General features: G+C 40.9%; 1 protein-coding gene across 3 annotated transcripts; it reads right to left on the bottom strand.

Annotated features, from left to right (window-relative positions):
• Positions 1-1,586: 1,586 nt before the first annotated feature.
• LOC135700740 (paired box protein Pax-6-like) lies at positions 1,587-20,954 on the bottom strand. 3 transcript variants are annotated; one of them, XM_065221365.1, is made up of 7 exons: positions 20,924-20,954; positions 4,190-4,209; positions 3,897-4,062; positions 3,651-3,849; positions 3,428-3,587; positions 3,008-3,369; positions 1,587-2,954 (listed from the first exon to the last, which is right to left on the bottom strand). In XM_065221365.1, exons 1-7 carry the CDS (start codon positions 20,941-20,943, stop codon positions 2,220-2,222), a joined length of 1,662 nt encoding a protein of 553 aa, XP_065077437.1. In that variant the 5' UTR covers positions 20,944-20,954; the 3' UTR covers positions 1,587-2,219. The 3 variants fall into 3 exon arrangements, with proteins under 3 accessions (XP_065077437.1, XP_065077438.1, XP_065077441.1); XM_065221366.1 differs by having other exon boundaries at positions 3,651-3,831; XM_065221369.1 differs by lacking the exon at positions 20,924-20,954 and adding an exon at positions 4,375-4,435.
• Positions 20,955-21,503: the final 549 nt, after the last annotated feature.

Below are 21,503 nucleotides of genomic sequence, written 5' to 3'. Positions count from 1 at the left end.
GTATCTTGAGGTAGGTCTAAGATCAGAAGGTCCCGAAGAAACGTGCTCAACTTTTTGGTTCAGCTCTGGTACCCTCTTCGGTCCCAAGGTAACCGATGCACCCCTCGAAACATAGGAAAATCCACGATCCCTTCATTTTATCTGTCAAACTTTCATAGAGAATCAAAACAAACATAGTGTAGTACTAGAATTTCGACTAGAATGGGGTACGCTTATAGATGTACTTGGGACTAATAGACTAACTAGTCAAGTAGTGAGCCAATTTGAAATCGTTAGTTTCCACCGGTTGGCTTAACGGTTGTTGAGTGGAAGCGTCGAAGATCCGGAATCTGACGCCGTTGAATAATGGCGGGGAAATTCTGCTCGTTGCGTGCCGGAACCTCCTTCCGACCTGGCTGGTTTTAATCGGCCTGGCTGGTTGGAAGCGATGAGCCATATGGCAATTGTCACAATTGTTTCGTCAGATTTGCTTGAATAGAGGTTGAGTAAAGGTTACCTCATGTCGTATATAGCATTTGAATACAGCTTGGGGTTGTATAAATGAAATAGGAAAGCGGCCACTAAATTTTCATGTTGGAATTATCGAATTTTTACCCCTAATAAATTTCCAGGTTAACAATTTTAATTATGAGTATCTTAAAACACCACGAAAATATTGATTTTACGAATACTCATGGAAAACATTGTACAAGTTTTGAAAGACAAACCAATTTCTTATATTTAAGAATAATTTTAATTTCTATTGTTTTGAGAAATATATCAGATGCAAATAAGTGAAAATCATCAACAATATTCACTTAATAACTCTCACAAGTTTGGTCAATTACGGTGTGTTTATACCACAGACCGTCAGGATCTTACAAGGTCGCTCAGTTATCTTTCTTGAAATTCTTTATGAAAGTTCTTCCGAAGTCCCTTGGCATACTCACAGACGCATAGACATAACGCATTGAAGTCGTCGTTATCATCGTCACTTAATACTACCGCCATCTGTTGAGTACAGTGTCACCGACTGTACGGTCAACAGATGGCGGTAATGTGTAAACGTCAAATGCAAAGAAATGCGTGTTCGATGAAATAAATGCAGGAGTTATGTCTGTTTGTCTGTGGTATACTCTTCAGTAGTCTCAACCGGTGGAAACTAACGATTTTAAATTGGCTCACTACTTGACTAGCCTATTGGTCCCAAACAAATCGATTAACGTTCCCCATTCTAGTCGAAATTCTAGTACTACACTATGTTTGTTTTGATTCGCTATGAAAGTTTGACAGATAAAATGAGGGGTTCGTGGATTTTCCTATGTTTCGAGGGGTGCATCGATTAGCTTGGGACCGAAGATAGTACCAGAGCTGAGCCAAAAAGTTGAGCACGTTTCTTCGGGACCTTCTGTTCTTAGAGTTATCTCTATGGTAGTCTTCTCTGAACCAACATTAGTAGTCTTCTCTCATTGAAATTGAAATTCTCCTGAAAATCTTTTATATATTAACTTATAATTATATATGAAGTTACTAAACCCATTTCACTCCGGTGGTGTTCAAGGGAATTCTCATTTTTTACCGGAAATAACTTTCACTCACAGTAACAGTTTAATTTTAAAATTGATTTCACTTTCCTTCAATAATAATGTGCTTCATTTATTGTACATTTCAGTTTCATGTTCACCTCATTGTGATATATATCGGTATATTGTTCTAGTAAGAGATTCAATTTTCATTTATGCGCTTCACCTCTCCGCATGAGATTTCATATAATTAAAATATTCAAATTTTCCTAACACTTCTCCTGTCCTTACCATCTTACTCTCGGGTAATGTTTGTATGTTGTTTCACAGCATGATATTCTAAAAACGTACTAATTTATTAGACGCAAAAATAATACTTTTTTTTTACCACATGTCAATATATATGTGTGTGTGTATGTGTTTATTGTAAGGTATAATAACTACGGACAACCATCACTTTTAGCAAAAGAAAAAATCTGATCACGTTTGTGTTTCATTTAGTTATAATAATGGAAATGGCTTTTTTTTTCAACATTTAGTTATCATATTTTCTGGAATATGATTCGATAGAGGGATCCTCAAAAGTTCGCACCACAAATACTGTTATGGCATGTTGTTGTCGATCAATCGTCATCATTGTCAATGTGTGCATCATCAGTTGTCATCGTACGAATAGGGGAGGTCTTCGGCTGTGTCGTGACCTCGTGGAACCTACCATTAACTCTTGTTCCAATCGAGCGTCGACTGGAAGCTGAGGACGCCATTCGATGGCAAATTGTAGAGCTGATTCTTCAGGTACATCCCATTGTAGGACTGATGATGATGATGATGATGGTGATGATCGGCTGCCGCAGCCGCAGCCACCGAGTACGCAGCCGAATGGTGCATGTTGGCAGCGGCCGCGACTGCTGCCGACGACGCCGAGTAGGCAAAGTGGTTGTACAGGGACTTGTCGTCCGAGGTAGGTACGTGAGAGAAACCGCCGTTGTTGGAGAGAGCTACCGCGTCCATCAAGCTTGACTCGTGCAGAGATCCAGAAGGGTTGTGTGAAGGCCCGCCACCAACGCCACCACCACCTCCTCCTCCACCAGAAGTCCCAGGAGCTACCGGACCGCCACCCGAACTACTGGGGAACAGTTTAAAGGACATGGGCGAATGCGTTTGCGGTTGATGAGACTGAGGTGACTTCAGGGGATCAAGGTTCTGGAAGGCCGTCGGTTCCAGCGGGTAGTTCTTGCTGAGATAGTTACTGTTGGAATCTTCGACGCACATATTTGAATCGTAAACATGCGAAACCAATGGAGAAGTTAGATTCATGCAGGACGAAACGGCAGACGATGCTTGGGCGGAAGCTGCTGATACGGAGACGGCTACGGAAGACCCTTCGGACGCTGCTTGCGAGCGTTGCTTCTCCTCACGGCGCCACTTAGCTCGACGATTCGAGAACCAAACCTGAAATGGACACGCATGAAAAATGCAACAAACGCAGATAAGTTCCGACCTACTTGAATGCGCGCCTCAGGTAGATTGGTTTTGGAAGACAACCGTTCCCGGGAGAACACGTCCGGATAGTGAGTCCGTTCGAATTCCTTCTCCAGGTACTCGATCTGATCGACGGTAAACGAGGTCCTATTGCGTTGCAGTTTGCGTTTTAGACTGAGCCGTTCCGAGTCCGAATCGAAGCTAACAGAAGTCGGTGGTTGCGTTGTCGAAGGTGGTTTGCTCCCCAAGCCCAATCCTCCCCCACTTCCAACGCCGCCACCACCACCGCCACCTCCAACACCACCACCAGCCGGTGAATCCAAATTCGTAAAACAGTGCTTAGTGAAGGTGCTCTTGTTCTCTTCGGCTTGTGCTTTCATGTCAGCTGGAATAGAAAACTAGCTTGAAACAAATGACCCAAGCAGACGTCCAGTTCATCGTACTATTATCTCCATATTTGTAGTGAACAAAGGGCGAACCGTCGTTCAACGGCTTCGTGGACAAATAACTCGAATCATCGGATGAGGATTCCTGTGCGTGAGGCTTCTTGCTAAACTCCTTCTGGGCAGCCAGGTTCCTCAGCACACGGTTGATAGATGAAACCTACAAAGATCATCATTTTCCAAAAAAAATCCATAATCAATCCCAAAGAAATTCAGATCTTACGCTTGGAATGTTCTCCGGAGTGCAAATACGCTCGTTCAGCAGCTTATCTCGGATCTCCCAGGCGAAAATATTCGGACAGTTTTGTTTGAACATGGAAATCCTATTCACCACCTCCGGGGTCGCAACGCGTGGCTTCGAGCCCCCAATCGCTCGCGGTCGGATACTTCCGGTTTCATAGTACCTACAGATATCCACAGAACTACTCCCAGTCCTTCAAGTTTACTCTAATCTTCAACGGAAACTCACCTTCCCAGTATCTTACTGACGCATCCATTCGATACCTGCAGAATTCGGGAAATATCACACGGTCGGGCACCGGCATGGGCCAGCTCGACGATCCGCTGTCGCGTTGAATCCGGCAGAGGTCTTCCGCCGACGAAGACGCCACCCAGCTGGTTGATGCCGCTGTGGCCTATGGGAATAGTCAAATTTGTATCAATTTCAAACATTCATCGGAAGATTATCGACAAAAAAAAATCTCATGGAGAGCACGTAAAAAAAGCATTCGAAATCAATTTCATTCTCACAAAAAATGTTACCTTCGTTTTTGTAGTCCATGCTAAAATCCATGACCGAGTGCGATCAGTAGTGCGAAAAAAGAGAAAAATGCATATTCTATGAGGATCAGCTTTTTAGAAGAATCATTCCGTTCCAAACCAAACCAACTAAAGAATGAAGGCGCTTAGGCCATTCCGACGGCATTCCAACCCCAACTGTTACTTACGCTGAAGCTTCTTCCGGCCATTATTGGCGGAGCCGGTGCCACGTGTCTGCTACGATTGAGCATTTTGCAGAATTCTAGAAACCGTTGTAAATTCGGGAAAGAGAAAAGATTTCAACCATCAAAGCATGCCATCATCTGCGGTGGACAGATGAGTTCTCCCTTTTTTGATTTACTCTCGGCTTGCTACGACGACGCGACGCCGCGCCGTAGCAACGCATTGTTCCCCATCGCATTTAGCTGGTGCTGTTTGTATTTGGTTCGCAGGAGAGGGACGAAGGGCTCTATCTGCAAACATCTTTCATTTTCACACTTTGGTGTGTTCTCGGGGGAATTCATCTGTTCGGTTGTTGCGGGCGAGTGCGTCATTAGCAATCAGTATTTATATTCATTTATTTATGAAATGCAATGTTTATGGTAATATGATTGCGTGTAATATGTAATTAATAGAGAGAGAGACTGGGTCATCATGATCATTTTTTTTTTCAGAACAATGTTTTTTTGATCCATTTGAGGTCCCAGGCTTTCCAAATTGCGTTTGAAATTTGTATGGAAATTAGAATGGGAAAGCCTACACGGAGATGAAAAACAACCCAAAACTAAGTACTTTTCCCTCAATTCCGGGGTTCAGCCCAATAACCCAAATTTGAGTAAATCGCATATAGTAGTTTCCATTTAACACCAGCAAAAAAATTACCTACTCTTAAGTATATTCTACCCAAAATTAAGTTTAATTCACGCAAATTTAAGAATATGCAATTTACTCACAAGTAATTTATTGGGCTGAACTATATCGTTGGGTCGAATCTCTCGTTCCTTTTTTGACAACAATAACGAGTGCAAGTGAGAGGCTGAAGTCAATATTAAGTAAAAAGAACTCAAATTTTGGGTAGTATTTTTTCTCCGTGTAGGTATGGTCTAGGATAAGAGAGAAGCGGATTGAAAACAAACTGCATTGGCAACCTATGCCTAGGTGGTTTCTAGCAACACTGCCAATGTAATCAAGATTAGAAAAGCTCAGAGGGAGAGATGGGCGGAGAGAATGTTTTGAGCCAATTGAACATTTCCATTAGAAAATTCCGAGGATTTCTTATTCTTACTAGATTAAATTTAAGAGTATTGCAATCGAACAGACATTCAATCACCTTTATGTTTAGTGCGCTTTTCAAACTCAACTAGTTTTTGGAATCAAAAACAATATTGTAACTCTATTGATTAATTGATCTTGGTTTATACGTGGAACCAAGAAATGTGCAAAATATTGCGATGCAATCAATTATTATTTTGCACGTAAATCGAATCAAAAATAAAAGTCTTTGGAAATGCTAGCTTCTAGCAAGGGCAAGGGCAAGATAATTTAGGTACAAGTCCCTGCTGCCAAATTGTATTTTGTTTTCTCCGCCTATCTCTCCCTCTGAGTATTTCTACTAGATACCACAATGTTGTTTGAACTATGCAGCTAATCACGTACAGATATCAAGCTGAACATTACATTAGGGCCTAAGTAACATGGATCGATTCTCTTCGTCGACTTTCTCTTTCGTTAATAACATAAGCACATCACCGTTTCTTGTTGTGTTTGTCGTATTAGATGCTAGATGATAGCTTCTGTTATCGATATGTGTGCTGAAAATACGTGGAAATATCTTAAGATGGCCGTGGGGATACAAAGAGAAAGTCGACGAAGAGAATCTGTCAATGTTACTTAGGAACTAATGCAATGTTCAGCTTGATATGGTCCAGGAAGTTCCTAGCAACTTTGCCAAAGGAAATACGGTGCAAGAATGTCTTTTAAAAAAAAGTTGTAGCTGTTCAAAGATTGATGCTTCGAATTGAATACCAAGAATCAATCTCATAAGAATTGCCCTCCCCTTGGCTAGTTTTTGCACCTTGCTGTTGGTGGGCGGGCTTAATTTCATGCTAGTGGAGTGTTGGAGACGGTGGGCTTATGGCCGACGTTGCCGGCTCATGTCGCGATAGAATGGCGCCATGGGCAGGAAATGGGAATTACTAAGCTTCCCCTCTCTGATAAACCACTGCATGAGAGAACCAAAGATCTAGTCCAGCAGTGATAGTATCACACTTGTTACTCCTTCAATTGAGAGCCGCGTCGTAGTACGCTTACGTATAGGCACTGACGTTGGGTGTGATACTGGCGGGTTTTGCCGTAAATCACTGTTAATTTATTTATTTTTACGCAGATAGATTTATTTGGGTTTGCAAGGGAATTATACTATTGAAATATTTCAGAAAGTGCTCAACGGTGCTCCTTCTATTTGCGTGACAAGCTTTCATTGTTGTTTTCATTGAAGTATTACTCAGAAAACAATGTTAAACATCATTTTTGTACATGGTATTGTAACTAATCTTATATGTGCTTCATTTTGATTTGGGATAAATGTTTGAACTATGGCTCGGGATTTCCATTGTGATATATCCATACGTAATTTTGTGGGACGCCATAGTGGAAACGTGTGAGCGTAGTTGGAGCATATACCCTATATAATTTAAAATCAGCTAGGAAACTAACTTCAAAATGAAGCATTTTAGTCACTTGAAGGTGTCACCTGGGTCGAGCTAAGATATAATAAATAGGTATAGCACAGACAAACAGACATAACTCTTTGAATATTTCTCACTGTAAAACATCGTCGCTAAAACATTACCGCCATCTGTTGAGTACACTATGGTAGGTAGTACGCAGAACAGATGGCGGTAGTGTGTAAACGTCAAACGTAAGGGAATTGACTATGCGCGCCACAGTTGGCGGTACTACCAACTACGATACTTTTAAATTTACCGTTAAATGCTTGTTCGATGAACAACTTGCGAGTGTTATGTCTGTTTGTCTGTGGGTATAGGTCAAAATCAAAAGTACTTGAAACACTTTTAACTTTAGATTACAAGCACAAGTGATTTGTATGGTGAAATAGAGATTTCAATAATTTATTAAATTAGACTAATTAGATATCATATTCATCAAACGAAAGTTCAGAAAGTCTAATAACATTAGGTAGATTAACAAAAGAATTAGGATGCGGAGGGTCCGCTTAGGGAGGCAACTAACCTTTAAAGTTTTATAATAAATTTTCCTATTTAGTCTTGAACTTCATTAATAAAACGCGAGCAGACCAATAACAAGCAGCATTAACAAGGAGAGGAATAGTTTCTTAGTGTTCAAGTACTTACATTTGTAAACAACAGTCAATGTTAATCTATGAACTAAATCCTACGTGACTGAAAAATAGATCCTTCCTTATGTTGTATTGATGCATGTTTAACTTCTCGCGGTTGTCGGAATCAACGCGCCTACGTCTACGGAGCTTACGCAGAAGTAATTCGCAATTTGGTAGCGCTTACCAAAAAAAAATGGTATGGAAGATCTGTCAGTACTTCAGTAGGGCAAGGACTAGCTGCGCTGATACATGCGGTGGCACCCTATTGTAGTGCTGACATCGCGAAGGGATTAGATGTTTTCAGGTAGTCAATTTGGTTATTCCAGGTTTCAATCTAGCCAATTTAAGTCGAATGTTCCATGATATAACTATGGAGCGAATGAAATACAGTAATGGTGTAGTGCTAGTACGGGTTATACCAGGCGACGGGTGTTGCCTATTTGCAGCACTTGTTAACCAATATTACAAATACGATATCCGTGAACAGCGTCATGCAACTGAAATCATCAACTTCAGAAGAATGGTTGTTCACCACATCAGGAACAATGCGGACAGGTACCAACCATGCCTGCTGCAATCAACTATCGAGGCGGGACTAAATAGGAGCAAGGACACAGAACAAGCCATCCAGGATTTTTTATGTCGGCTTGAGCATGAAAGAGAAGGGTGGAGAAGAAACTATAGCCGCAACAGCAGAAGTGCTAAACTGCAGGATCGATGTTTACCACGAAGAAGGACAAATTAATAAATACAATAATCCAGGAGTTGTTAATCGAACACTTAGAATAGCTTATCGCATAGCAGGAAGCAGATCTGTACACGGTTTGAGAAACCACTACGATAGTGTAATTCATATTCTAAAAGATAGAATTCTGAACAACAACTACGACAGGCTGCCAAACAATTCTGAAAATGAATACCGACCTCCATTACCGCAGGTACAAGCGTGGCAAAGAAACAATAGGCCTAACGAATCCCAAATAAGCATGAGGACAACGACATCATCGATCGAGCCACAGCAAACACAATTAGCTTATACGAAGAGAACAGAATTGAAGATATCAAGCTGGAATGTAGGAGGCTGTTCCGATAGGGAGAAGCAAGAGGCACTGGATTTATGCTTCTTTCAAAAAGAATATGCGATAATTGCCCTACAAGAAACAAGGATGGCAGCATGCACAATCGATACACAACATTATCATTGGTTCAATGTAAACAACGAATCCGTATTAAGAGACCGCATAGGAGGAGGAACGGCTGTTCTTATTAATAAGAACTTGTATGAACAGCATTGCTTCAGGAAAATAAGCAGCAATTCGTGCTCATTTCTATGCAAAGTGTTCAAGGAACCCATCATCTTCATTTCCACTTACATAAGAGGCGCGGAAGTTACGGAGAACAACGAATTTGACATTCTTACAAATTACGTATCTGGGCTTCCTGAAAGTTTAAGAAGCCGTATTATAATAGCAGGTGACATGAATGCTCGTCTGGGAAAAAAATGATTTGGCGGAGGATGACCGTGAGTATATCGGAAGAAACTTGTTTCACAATGATTGCAATGCAAATGGGATAGAGCTTAAAACAATGCTGCATTGTCTCGAATTAAGAAACTACGTATCGTTGAGCAAATCACAATCGGTCAGTTACACATGGGCCAATCGTAGAACAAGCTCTCAAATAGACCACATTCTCATCAGTAGAATGAAGGACATGTTATTTCCAGACGTCAAAGCATTTTTCCATCCAACTTTAAATAGTGACCACAAACTGTTGGAATGCGTGCTTAAAATAAAGATTCAGGACAGTAATAGCGAGAAGCAACTTAGAAGTGCCCCTCATCCTACTAAAAAACTGAAACTTGACTTAGACAAGCTTAAGTCTGATAAGGATTGCCGCGATAGATTCCAAATCGTACTGGATCAGCGGGTAAGTGCAATCAATGAAAATGAGAATGACACAATAGATGAAAGATGGGAAAAAATGTCAAAAGCGCTGCATACAGCAGCCTCAACAACAATAGGATCGAAAACATCCCCCCAAACGCCGAAAAGAATGGCTGCCTCAAAAAGATATTTATTGGCTGGCAAAAACTTCTGGAGGAGCGTAACAATGGACATCTCAAAAGAGAAAGAGCTTATGCAAGAAAGCTCAAAGATGCTGCAGAAGCAGAGCATTTCGAAGCAAAGGTTAAAGCCTTTCTAGAAGACATCCAAGATACTAACCCTCTTGAACAAATGACACGCACCTTTAGGTTCATAAAGGCACATAAAAGGGGTGTTAAGTCAAAGAAAAGGAGATATATAAACATCCAAAAATGGGAAGAGAAGCTGAGAAACGCTGAACCCGGAAACAAAGAATTCACACGTCTCAATGAGGAAGGAAGCAATGCTGGCCCAGTACCAACGCGAATAGAGATTGAGAATATTCTTAAACATATGAAAAACAATGCTACTCCTGGAACGGATGGACTACCTGCAGAACTCTTCAAATACGGCACCGAAAATCTAAGCGAATCACTACTGGTAGTAATAAAAAAGGCATTCGAAAAAAATATTGCCCCGAAGGCTTGGACATCTACTCTACAAGTTCCCATTCCCAAAGTAGACAATCCGCAAAAAGTAGACGACTACAGGTGTATAACGCTATGCAACGTAGCATACAAAATATATGCCTGCATCCTACTCAACCGCTTGAGAGATCAACTACCAGCAATGCTATCGTATCAGATGGCCTTTCAGGTATCCCGAAGCGCTTCAGATCAAATATTCGTATTGAGGAGAATTCTAGACGAAAGATGGAGAAAAAGTTGTACCACTATTTTGGTGTTAATTGACTTGAAGCAAGCATTCGACACAATAGAGGTTTCAAAACTGGCGCCAATTTTACAACAAATGGGAGTTTCCGCCGCATTGATCAATAGAATCGTAGAAGCGTGTTTGGTAGAATTGACATCGCTGCAGTGGTATGGACAACGAACCCCAACTATCTCCAAAGGAAAGGGAATCAAACAAGGATGCCCTCTTAGTCCACGTCTGTTTATACTGATGCTACACCATGTGTTGATGACACTAAAAGAATTTGTCCCAGAGATGAATTTTGAACACATTGGGCACATGATGCTACCATGCATATTGGCATATGCGGATGACATTTTGGTTCTCTGCGACAATGAGGAGGATGTTGGAAAACTAATAGAACTATTAGAACCACTGCTGGCATATGTGGGCCTTCAAATCAACACAACCAAAACCAAGGTATTGTTCAGAAACCCATACGATATAAAAAATACGGATCCTGACTACACTAGACAGTTTGGAAAATACAAACTAGTAGTGGTTACAAAGCTCCGGTATCTTGGGGCATTTATAACCAGTAGTCTGGCACGGAAAGAAATCACCGCCGAACGAATTAAGAAAGCCAAAAAAGCTCTCCATGCGCTGTGTTCATTTCTAAGAAAATATAAATTAAAATGGGAAGTCGTAAAAAGGTTGTACCATACACTAATAATACCAGTGGTAACATATACCTAGTATGGAAGTATCAGCAATACTGAAACGAAATAGAAATGATCTTCGCACAATGGAACGGGAAATGCTGATAACTCTAATGTCACTAAGCAAAGACAAGAACGACATAGTAAAAACATCAACGTTGACCGCAAATGTGGAAAGTGAACAGATGGAAGGAGCTGAGAGACAAGAAGCAGCAGAAGATGAGGAACCATTTGCACCAATGAAAATTCTAGAGAGCCGTACAGTCAACAATAAAATAAGAGTAGCCAGATTAAAATTCTATGGCCACGTCATTAGGAGTGGTAATGAAGGTATACTAAGAACTGCGTTACGGTATAGGCTGCCAAAAAGGAAGAAAATTGGAAGACCGGCTTTCACTTGGAGAACATCGATACGTCAAGACATCGAGAGAAGTGAAATCCCTGCAGAAGTCTGGCAAGAATGGGCCCATGATAAAACAATAATGGATTCTGAAACCAAAAAGCTATATGGTTCACTCCGCGAATCAGATGATGATAGCAACAGTGAGCAAGATGAAAACACGGATAATGAGATACTTCCATCGGACTTTGAAGATTTCACAAGCGACGACTCTTCAATTTTGGAAGGGCTTCCAGATCATTAACCGGTTAATGAATAAGTTGTGCATGTTTGAATGCATATGCTAAGTTAGATAATAAGGTATAGCAGGTAAAATATGAAAATCATTGAAACAAAATAGGAAACAAGAACATATTACTTTTGATTTAAACTTTGATTTTACTTTATTAATATAACAAGAGATAATGCTTCAATACGTTACTTATACGTATTGAGCATGAACTTTAACAATGTCAACAGTTCCAGAGACAACAACGCAAGGGCAAATAATGGAAACTTCTTCGAAAATAAAGACATCACCCAAGCAAAGTAAGTAACACATATATATTAACTGCTTAAAACTGATTATATTGTCTGTTTATTTTGAGGGTTGCTTTAAATATCAATTTGGTATTTGTGTAAAAGGATGAATCAGTGGGAGATGGATTTTCGATTTCTTTACATTTTGCAGCACAAAGCTAGTAATATGCGTCATTTCCTCAAAACCCCAATAACCGACCTCTTCAATCCCTTCCTTTGCCCATGGCGTTCAAGTGGTCCGCATAGACTATTCAGCCATTACCCTTCCCTTATCCTCGGCTTTGGATTGACTTGCGCTCCCATTGCCCCACCAAACGCTGCAAAATGAAAATGAAAATGAAAAAGAATCAATCTCATAAGAATTGTTAGAGAGGGAGGGACTTACTATATCCCCCCACCTCATATCAATGTAATTAAAGCTTTAAACTGAAATAACTTTGCTGTTTCTCTGACACGATGAGAAACAGCAAAGTTGGTATGTTCAGATGTGTTACCCAAAAATAATTACTCAATCTAATAGGGGTAGTTGGAAAGGGGGAGGGGCATACTGTATATCTTCCGCCCCTTACTTATATCATTGAAAGTATAGTACTTATATCATTGAAAGTATAGTGATTTTTGACATTGAATTCAAACCATAAATATTTGAACAGTTATAACTTTTCTAGCATCGTAGTTCCTTCGGCAAAGTTGTTAGACACTTCCCGGACTATATTTGTACATGGTTAGTTGCCTGGCTTATGCAAAATTGTGGTCTCTAGGAAGATAATGCAAAAAAAGTAGGTTTTCCCATACTAATTTCAATACAAATTTCGAACGTAATGCGAAAAGCCGGGCTACAACCAAACGTCCCCAAATTATGTACAGTTGATGGAGCTTAAAAGTGTTGTTCTCGCTTGATGAGGTCAAGTTTGCGTTTTCACATATAACGGTGAGCCACCCAAATAATTATAGTCATATTTCGCTCGTTCTTGGTGGGATGCTTTATAGTAATAATCGCTAATGAGTGATAGATCAACTGAAGAACAGTTCTCCGTCAGATAATATCCCAAGTAAAAATTTTGGGTTTATGAGACTTTTTTTAGACCATGATTTTGACTTGTAGTATGCTATAAACCTCTATAAAGCTCGCAATGTTACTCTTATATACATGCGAGAATAATGTTTTAGTTATATGACAGAAAATACGTCACGCTTTTTTTATGTAGGACCATGTAACGAAAAGTGATTAGGTTTTGAACGATTATAGCTCGGCTATTTCATGATGCATTTTTTTATATTTTTCCATCAATCGATTGGAATTTTCTCTACGTATCGATTACAATAGGTACATCTTCGAGGGGGATGAAAGTCCCAGATTTATTCAAATGTTGCTTAAACTAAATCTAAAGTTCAATGAATCGATTCATAGTCGAACAAATCCATTTTATCGATTATATCCGATATAATCTAGATTAAATCTCTAAAAACGGATAATATCTGTTTGTATCGTTCACATCTCTGTTATCGGATCACATCTCTTTAATTATCATGACAAGTAACGGTGACAGCCGTTTGTTTATTAGAAAGGAACATCGCGATATCTCGACCAACAATACAAAAAGGGGAATAAGTTTTTGTAATCAAACTTTTAATGCTCTTTCCTCGTGAACCTAAGCTTGCCTTGCCAAACGAACCACACCGTCAGGTAGGGAAAATTCTCTGCTATTTGATAGTGGTGTTCGATTGGTTAGGTGAGCTTCGGTTTGCGAGATAAGAAAATTACAATTTTTTTGATCCGCCCTTCTGTATTGTTGGTCGAGCTCGAAAATCTTGGTTCTAAAACAAATCTATAGATAGAGCTGGAAGTAGTGCGAACAGCTTTTGTAAACAATGACTTCTCTCGATGATTACTAGGAAATCAAGGCACGCCCACACAAACCAACATAACCATCATGTAAAGGAAGTCTTCTAGAAACATTTAAAAAAAAATTGGAACTGCATTCATCTTTGCCTTGGGTATAGTCGCTTCGAGATCACGGACTACGATTTGGGCAACCCTGGCATCCGGTGAACATAAGAATTGACACGGCATCTATGGTTTGGTCACGTTTGGCCATCAATGCCGGTAGTCAATTAGATCACCAGCCCTCCGTGCAGATATTTTCGTTGCTTTCAGAGTTGGAACTTGAAGCTTTTCCCATTTGTGGCACAGACCTAACTGGTCCGTATTTGAACTTGAAGCTTGAAGGGCTTGAAACAATCACAGGTGCTCAGGAAGTGACAGTTCACATCACACTACACACTAAAAATAATATCAGCATAATGCTCGATAATTCTAACACATTCAAGATTATCGATGAATAGTGGATGAAATCGGATAATATCGCAAGGCGTGCGTTAATTCATTCGAATCGAATTTATCCAAAACAAATTCGAGAAAATTAAGAAAATTTTATTGAAATTCGTTGAAAGAAATGTAGAACAGATTACTTTTATCCCCCTCGTACATCTTTTGATTTTCAACAATATATTTTTCAAAAATGGGTGAACGTCAATCAAAGAATCAATTAATCACGAGTATGCATTCCTACCCAGAGACCTCAATATACTGCACCAACCATTTTTTTTGCATAACTGCAGTCAACCAGCAGCCAGTATATAAGATTGCGCCATGGCCTCAACTCTACTGAATTTTTGAAATTAAAAAAAAAAAAACCGTTCCTTTATTATTTATAATTAGGTTCCAGACATGTTCACCCAACTTTCGGAAACATACTAATGTTAGTCACAACTAAACAACTTTAGAAATCAAAGTGCACCTGACATCGCAAATCTTTATGTTGCAGAACTATGACAGACAAATGGCTTAACTTAAATTCATTTTATATGCTGCCTGTACTCAATTAAAAATATATTTGCCCCCTGTATGCATTTAGATTAACATCCCAAGTCCCTCATTTTTTACATATTCTGCACAACAAATACTTTCTAAGCCCCGCCCCGTCATCAGGGGCCTACCAAAACTTCGACCCGAAGTTTATCGAAGCTGATATCAGGGACCCATGTGCCGTCTATCGGATGACGAGGAGGGACGAGAATGTGAAGGCGTATCCGGATTGCCTTTTCCTGGTACACTTCCTGAAGGGAACGGTGACGCTCAACGCGCTGAAAGCCATCCGCTACATCTGTTCCATCATCGTCCGCTGGGAGCCATGCCACCGACGAACCGACATGCCACTGAAGCATTTTGTTTGTCCACAATTTGATTTGCCAAATGAGCGATTCGATCCGTCAAATGGGCGATCAGATCTGTCAAACGAGGCGAGACGCAAACCAAGTCAATAAATATTTTACGTGTGTTCGAGTCCTTGCTCGCGATATGACGCGATCGGATGAGTAGATGGCGGTAGCACAGACAAACACACGTAATTCTTTGAAAAAGTTTTTCTTGAAAAAAAGTATCTCAAAACATAGGACCTCAGTAACGGCATCTCTCGGGCTTCTCGCGGAAAACAAGCTATTGCATAAAAGTTCTATGGAATGTATAGAAACGTCAAAGTGATCCGATGCCTGCGCTGCGGCGAGTAGTTCGCGGAACTGATAATATTCAAATCAACCGTTAAATGCGTGAACGAAGATACACAATGAAGTGTTACGTCTGTTTGTCTGTGGCGGTAGTGTTTAGCGTATTTTATATATGGCGCTTTGGGCAAGAATTTGAATGCAGCTTCTATGAGCTGGCACGTCGGTTCGTCGGTGGCCATACCGTCACCGACAGACCGACATAAAACTTAAACTTAACTCTTGATCGAGAATCCATAACGGCCGATTCAAATGTGCAGCGATCCCATCTGTCAAAACCATAGAAATGCTTTAGCTAGATAAAAATAATTTGTCTTAAATAGATCAGACACGAACAAACTCAAGACCAACAATTGAAAAGGCCTCAACTGCATTTTGTAAACAAACCTTGTAAGGCCATTTTCTCGCGAACCAAAGTCCGTCAAGGCAAAACAACAGAATGAACAGACAGGGGAAATTCTCTTCTACCCGGTTGTGGTGTAGGATTGCGAATGTAGGTTTCGGTTCGCGAGAAAATGGCTTTACAAGGTTTGTTAACAAAATGGAGTTGAGGCCATTTCAATTGTTGGTCTTGAACTCATAAATTTTGTGTGTTCGTGAGTAGGATAAATATTTTCCGCGATGTCAGTTTTGTGCTTTGATCAGAAATTTCTTTGTAATTTGTGATACCGTGGCGGCCATCGCGATGTGACTCAGTGCCAACGGTGCCTAAATTTTGGACACGGCACCGCAGTTGCAACATTAAACTACACTGCAGCAATTGCGCTCAAAACCATGCCACCTCAGAATGTGCTGCGGATGAAGCTGTGGCGTCCAAATGCTCCAACTGTGGTGGTTCTCACCAAGGATCCGACAACCCGAGGATTTCAAGCGCATTCGAAAACAGGCGTCCACCAACAATCAACCAGGACGAAGGAGGGATAAGGCCCCGGCTGTTTAGGGTGAAGGACTTTCCACTACTTCATGGACAAGCGAATTCACGGGTGAGATCCGTTCCCCATCAAGAAATGTCTGGATCTTCTGCTGGCCAAAGTTCTCTACCCCCCCCTGGATTCTGGAGACCACCAACAGCTCAAACAAATAATCCCAAACTGATGGAGATTTTCATCAACATGTCCAGTGCGCTTCGTAAGTGTTTCAGTAAACCTGAGCAGATCCAAGTTCTCGGTAAGTTCATCATTAAGCATGGTGTCTAGACCGCGAACTATCGCTACCTGGGACGCTTGCTATTTAAAAGACCACCCACATTAGATCCGTTTGCGTTGCGTTTACGTAAATTGGACAGTTAGACAATACATTTAGCTGTCACTTTGCCGCAACACGTCCGATCCGGATCTAATGTGCGTGGACCTTAAGAGCAAAACAGATTGAGCTTGCCGACCTCCTCCGCAAGCAAGCATAGCATCGCCGTGGATCTTCTAACCGAGACCCACCTAAAGTCCGGCGACAGCTTCTGGTTGACTAACCACAACATTATTCGGCTTGATCGCTCTAGCTCCAGGGGGGTGTTGTAGCGGTCATCGTCAGGAAGGGAATAAAGTTCTGCACCCTGCCCCACATCCGCACTTTTATCATCGAGGCCCTTAGTGTGGAGGTGGAATCACCAACTGGAAATGTCCGGTTTATCGCTGTTTACTGCCCACGCCAGCGGTACGCAAGCAACCGACTAGGAATCCAATTCAAGAGCGATCTGATCGCCATCACTCGTACTAGCACCCGATTCATCGTTAGGGTGACCTGAATGCCCGCCATGAAGCAAGGCAAAACAACAATCGGAACCAGAACGGATGTCTACTATTCAATCACACACAACATGGGCTGTACACTGTGCAGTTTTCGGACGAACCAACTGTCATCTCTCCGGTGGGAAATCCCTCCTCTCTGGACTTTTTCCTGTCGAGCATCGGACTATCCAAGCTGGAGGTGCACAACGATCTCAGTTCCGACCACCAACCGGTGGTGACTGAAGTCGGCATCAACGTGGCTTCTGCTCCAAGCCTGCGCAAAGACTACCACCATAGAGGTAACTCTAAGACCACTGGGTCCCGAAGAAAATCATTATTATTTTTGGCTCACTCAGTACCAGAACAACGGTCCCAGCAGTCCCAAGCTATTTCACTCAACCCTGCATGTTCTGCATGAATCCACACACCCCTGATGTTATCTGTCAAACTTTCATAGCGAATAAAAACAAACATAGTGTAGTAATAGAATTTCAACTAGAATAGGGTACGTTAATCGTTTGCTTGGGACCAATAGGCTACTAAAGTGGTGAGCCAATTTAAAATCGTTAGTTTCGTATTGATTGTTGCTACCACCTCGTCAACTGGGTGCAATTTGGACGTTTGGTTGACAGAGGCAATCATCAATCATCTCTCCTTATCTAGAATTTTGCCCTTCGGTTTTATTTATGGCCAATGCAACACAAATATCGAGATTTCAGCGCTTGCAGAATAATATAATGCATTTGATATTGAGATGTAATAGATTCACTTACTCAACTTTGATGCTAGACGCCTTACAATGGTTGTCAGTGAAGCAAAGAAGTGTATATTTGACTATGGTGTTCATTTTAAAAGTAGTTAGCGGTTTGATGCATCGATATTTGTGTGATCGAATTGCAAGAGGAAGTGACTTTCATAGATATAATACTAGAAACGCAGTTGAAATAAGAACACCACATTTCTTGACCACAAAATTCATTAAATTTTAAAGGAATAAATGTTTTCAATTCGATTGCATTTCACACGTTAAGCTGTATTTTGAACAGTTATTCAAGGGGTGAGACAGCTTTACTCCAAGTTGCTTTTTTGCAGCGAGTAACTCGTGAGTGACCCAATGTAATTTGCCAGATCTGGAGTATTTGATCAAGCGGATCGAGCTCTTCTAAAGGCAGGCGCACAATGCATACGTTTTCGGTGTTTTTGACAGATAATGCATGGGCTAACTGTCAAAAAACCTGAAAACGTATCTATTGTGCGCCGGCCTTAACACATCAAGCCTTATGTTTACTGATTGTTGTTCTTTTGCTTGACAGCAGCTTTTCGGATTCGCACCTCCATATGTGATGTGAAAAGTGAGAAAGCAAATTACAGTGATCTTGCTGTTGATGGAATATCGAAGTAACCTGTCGATTTTTCTATTGAATCAGAATATGCCTCTGCACCAAAAAGGTCAAATTCCATAGGTACTATAACCACAGAGGTAATTCTAAGACCAGAAGGTCCCGAAGAAACGTGCTCAAAGTTTTGGTTCAGCTCTGGTAATATCTTCTGTCCCAAGCTAATCGATGCACTCCTCGACATATAGGAAATTCCACGAACCCCTCATTTTATCTGTCAAAATTACAGAGTGAATCAAAACAAACATAGTATAGTCAACCGGTGGAAACGAACGATTTTAAATTGGCTCACTACTTGACTAGCCTATTGGTCCCAAGCAAACGATTAACGTACCCCATTCTAGCCGAAATTTTTGTACTACACAATACTTGTTTTGATTCGCTATGAAAGTTTGACAGATAAAATGAGGGGTTAGTGGATTTTCCTATGTTTCGAGGGTTGAATCGATTAGCTTGGGACCGAAGAGAGTACAAGAGCTGAGCCAAAAAGTTGAGCACATTTCTTCGGGACCTTCTAGTCTTAGAGTTACCTCTATGGTATAGTACTAGAATTTCGACTAGAATGGGGTACGCTTATAGATGTACTTGGGACCAATAGGATAGTCAAGTAGTGAGCCAATTTAAAATCTTTAGTTTCCACCAGTTGATAGAACGTCAAAATCGGATGTTGGATTCAAATTTAATATAGGGAGATTAACAGCTGTATAATACCCCATGGATGAGACCGACTCAAAATTGCGTTTAATTCAAGTTAATTTTGCCAAAAGTGGCTTTACTCATAAGTGATTTGAATTTTTCTAGATTATCTTAGAAAAACTTCTGGAATATGAGGAAAATCGAGAACGGTTTCACTCAGTCTTGAATAACATTTTAATCGATTTTGCTCATATTCGAGAAGTTTTTCCTAGAAAATCTCGGCAAATGTTACTAACTTTCTGAGCAAATCCCCTGTTGATAAAATTGAGACGAATTCATCGTTCGTGTTTCTTTAATACGCACCAAGCGTATCCATATTATCTTGACGATTACTCAATAACATCACTTATGCTGCGGATATTCTGGTATGACAAACTATGAGCATGAACATTATTTGTATAATAATTATGAGCACTATACAACAGCTATACAAAAACTATACAAGTATGACCATGGATTTGCTCATAATTTATTATACAAATTTTGCTCATGTCCATAGTTTGTCTTACAAGTGTATCCGCGGCACTAGCATGAGTTTTTCGTGATTTTCGAGAAAATTCTTCACATTTAACTGAACTTGTGCTTAATCATAGCAAAAACAATAGTGTGAACAACTCCCGTCGGCAGAATCTCGTCCAACGTATTTTTGCTGTGACCCCTTCAAAGAAGGAGACGAACTCTCCCCCCGATTATCACCATCACTAATGAGTCACCTCTTTTTCTGCAGAAATCAAAGATAACAATACACATATTCAGCATCCACGCACCGCCGTATCAATTAGGGTAAGTGCTTCCCGAATCCTTTGCCTTCCATCAATGAAGGTCCGATGCACGCGCTCACACTCTTCGGACGCCACTGCGCATGTGCACCATTTGAATTCTATTAGCAGCAATTTCTGTTTGTTTCACATTGTTCAACAATTTCCCAATTCCTGAACTTGCTTCGTATTAGAATTTGAATAAATATTTTGAAATCTCGACTAGCATCAACATTTGCGATCGTGGCTAATCGCTCGGACATAATGAATGTGGCAAACAGGCAAACCACAAAACCCAATGGAATTTAACCCATGCTTGGTCGAAACGAACACTGTATGTAATTCGATATCCTTTCTTGAGGTGAACCTTCTTATGCTAATGTGAGGTTATACGGAGCGAGGCTTTCGATATTCGGGAAACGGTCATCGCCACCATTTTTCCCACCGCGAGCAGGTTGTAATTTCTTTCGACAATTTAATGTTGAAGATTCGAGTGAGAACAATGAACATTCCACCATATCATCGTGATTCTCTAACACACTGCACACACCTAGCACGGCGAGGACGAAGGAGACGACGGCAAATACATGTCTGCGCTTGGTGGCTTGCCTGTTTGCCTGCCAGTCCGAATTATCGAATGCAAATCGGACGTGAAAATCAGTCATGCGGAAAAGGAATCTTTCGGGGCGTTTTCAGCGTCCGCGGTGGACAGGGCCGGGAAAACTGCATCGAAACGCAGTTCCCGGGCCGGTTCCCGTTCCGAACGACCCCGGGTAACCGCCAAAAAGGGCACTGTTTACGGTTCTACGCACTGTTGTTTACCTTGCGTGTATCAGGGCCATTAGTTGTAAGTTTCACCACAATTTCACTACTGACTGAAATGCGCAGGGTTGGACGGTGAACTGCTGCTTGCGAGGTTGAGATTGCGATGGATCGGGATGGGGTGTAGTCGATGTATAACGGTGTAATACCACCGGAGACGAGAGAAAGATGCTGTGCTATTGTTGTGTGAGTGTGCTTGACAGATGCGAGATCGAATAAGATGTGTAGATGCTGAAGAAGGATTTTGTTCGACTGGCAAGTATAGCAATGATTTGAACCACAATTCAAATTCCTAAGAAATTTTGTCGAAACTATTAGCGAATTTGTTTATTATCGGTGTGAAACCGAACTTTTTGTCAGTGCGAACCTCAACTTGAGCTAGGTTTTAAAAACAAACGATCAAACTGACGTTTGTCAGAAAACAAGCAGAGTCGATCTTGATTCCCGATTCAGGTTAGAACTGAATAATAAACAAATTCGCTATATGATTCCGATTAAAAAAAGATAAGATTTTCAGCTCCATAAAGCTAAAGCAAACTGAAAAGATAGACTATTCGTCAGAAAATTAACTTAAGTGTAC

This window comes from Ochlerotatus camptorhynchus, unplaced genomic scaffold (genome assembly GCF_037179485.1).
Source record: "Ochlerotatus camptorhynchus isolate MF236.1 unplaced genomic scaffold, CSIRO-AGI_Acam_v1.1 ptg000141l, whole genome shotgun sequence".
NCBI classification, from domain to species: domain Eukaryota; kingdom Metazoa; phylum Arthropoda; class Insecta; order Diptera; family Culicidae; genus Ochlerotatus; species Ochlerotatus camptorhynchus.
The sequence above is the reverse complement of the archived record's forward strand: the minus strand, read 5'-3'. Positions and strand labels throughout refer to the sequence as shown.

Coding starts and splice junctions, on each gene's coding strand:
- LOC135700740 (XM_065221365.1), bottom strand. CDS start 20,943: ATGGCCCTGATACACGCAAG. Junction 4,210..20,923: donor ATGGCCCTGATACACGCAAG/GTAAACAACAGT, acceptor CATGGATTTTAG/CATGGACTACAAAAACGAAG. Junction 4,063..4,189: donor CATGGACTACAAAAACGAAG/GTAACATTTTTT, acceptor CTATTCCCATAG/GCCACAGCGGCATCAACCAG.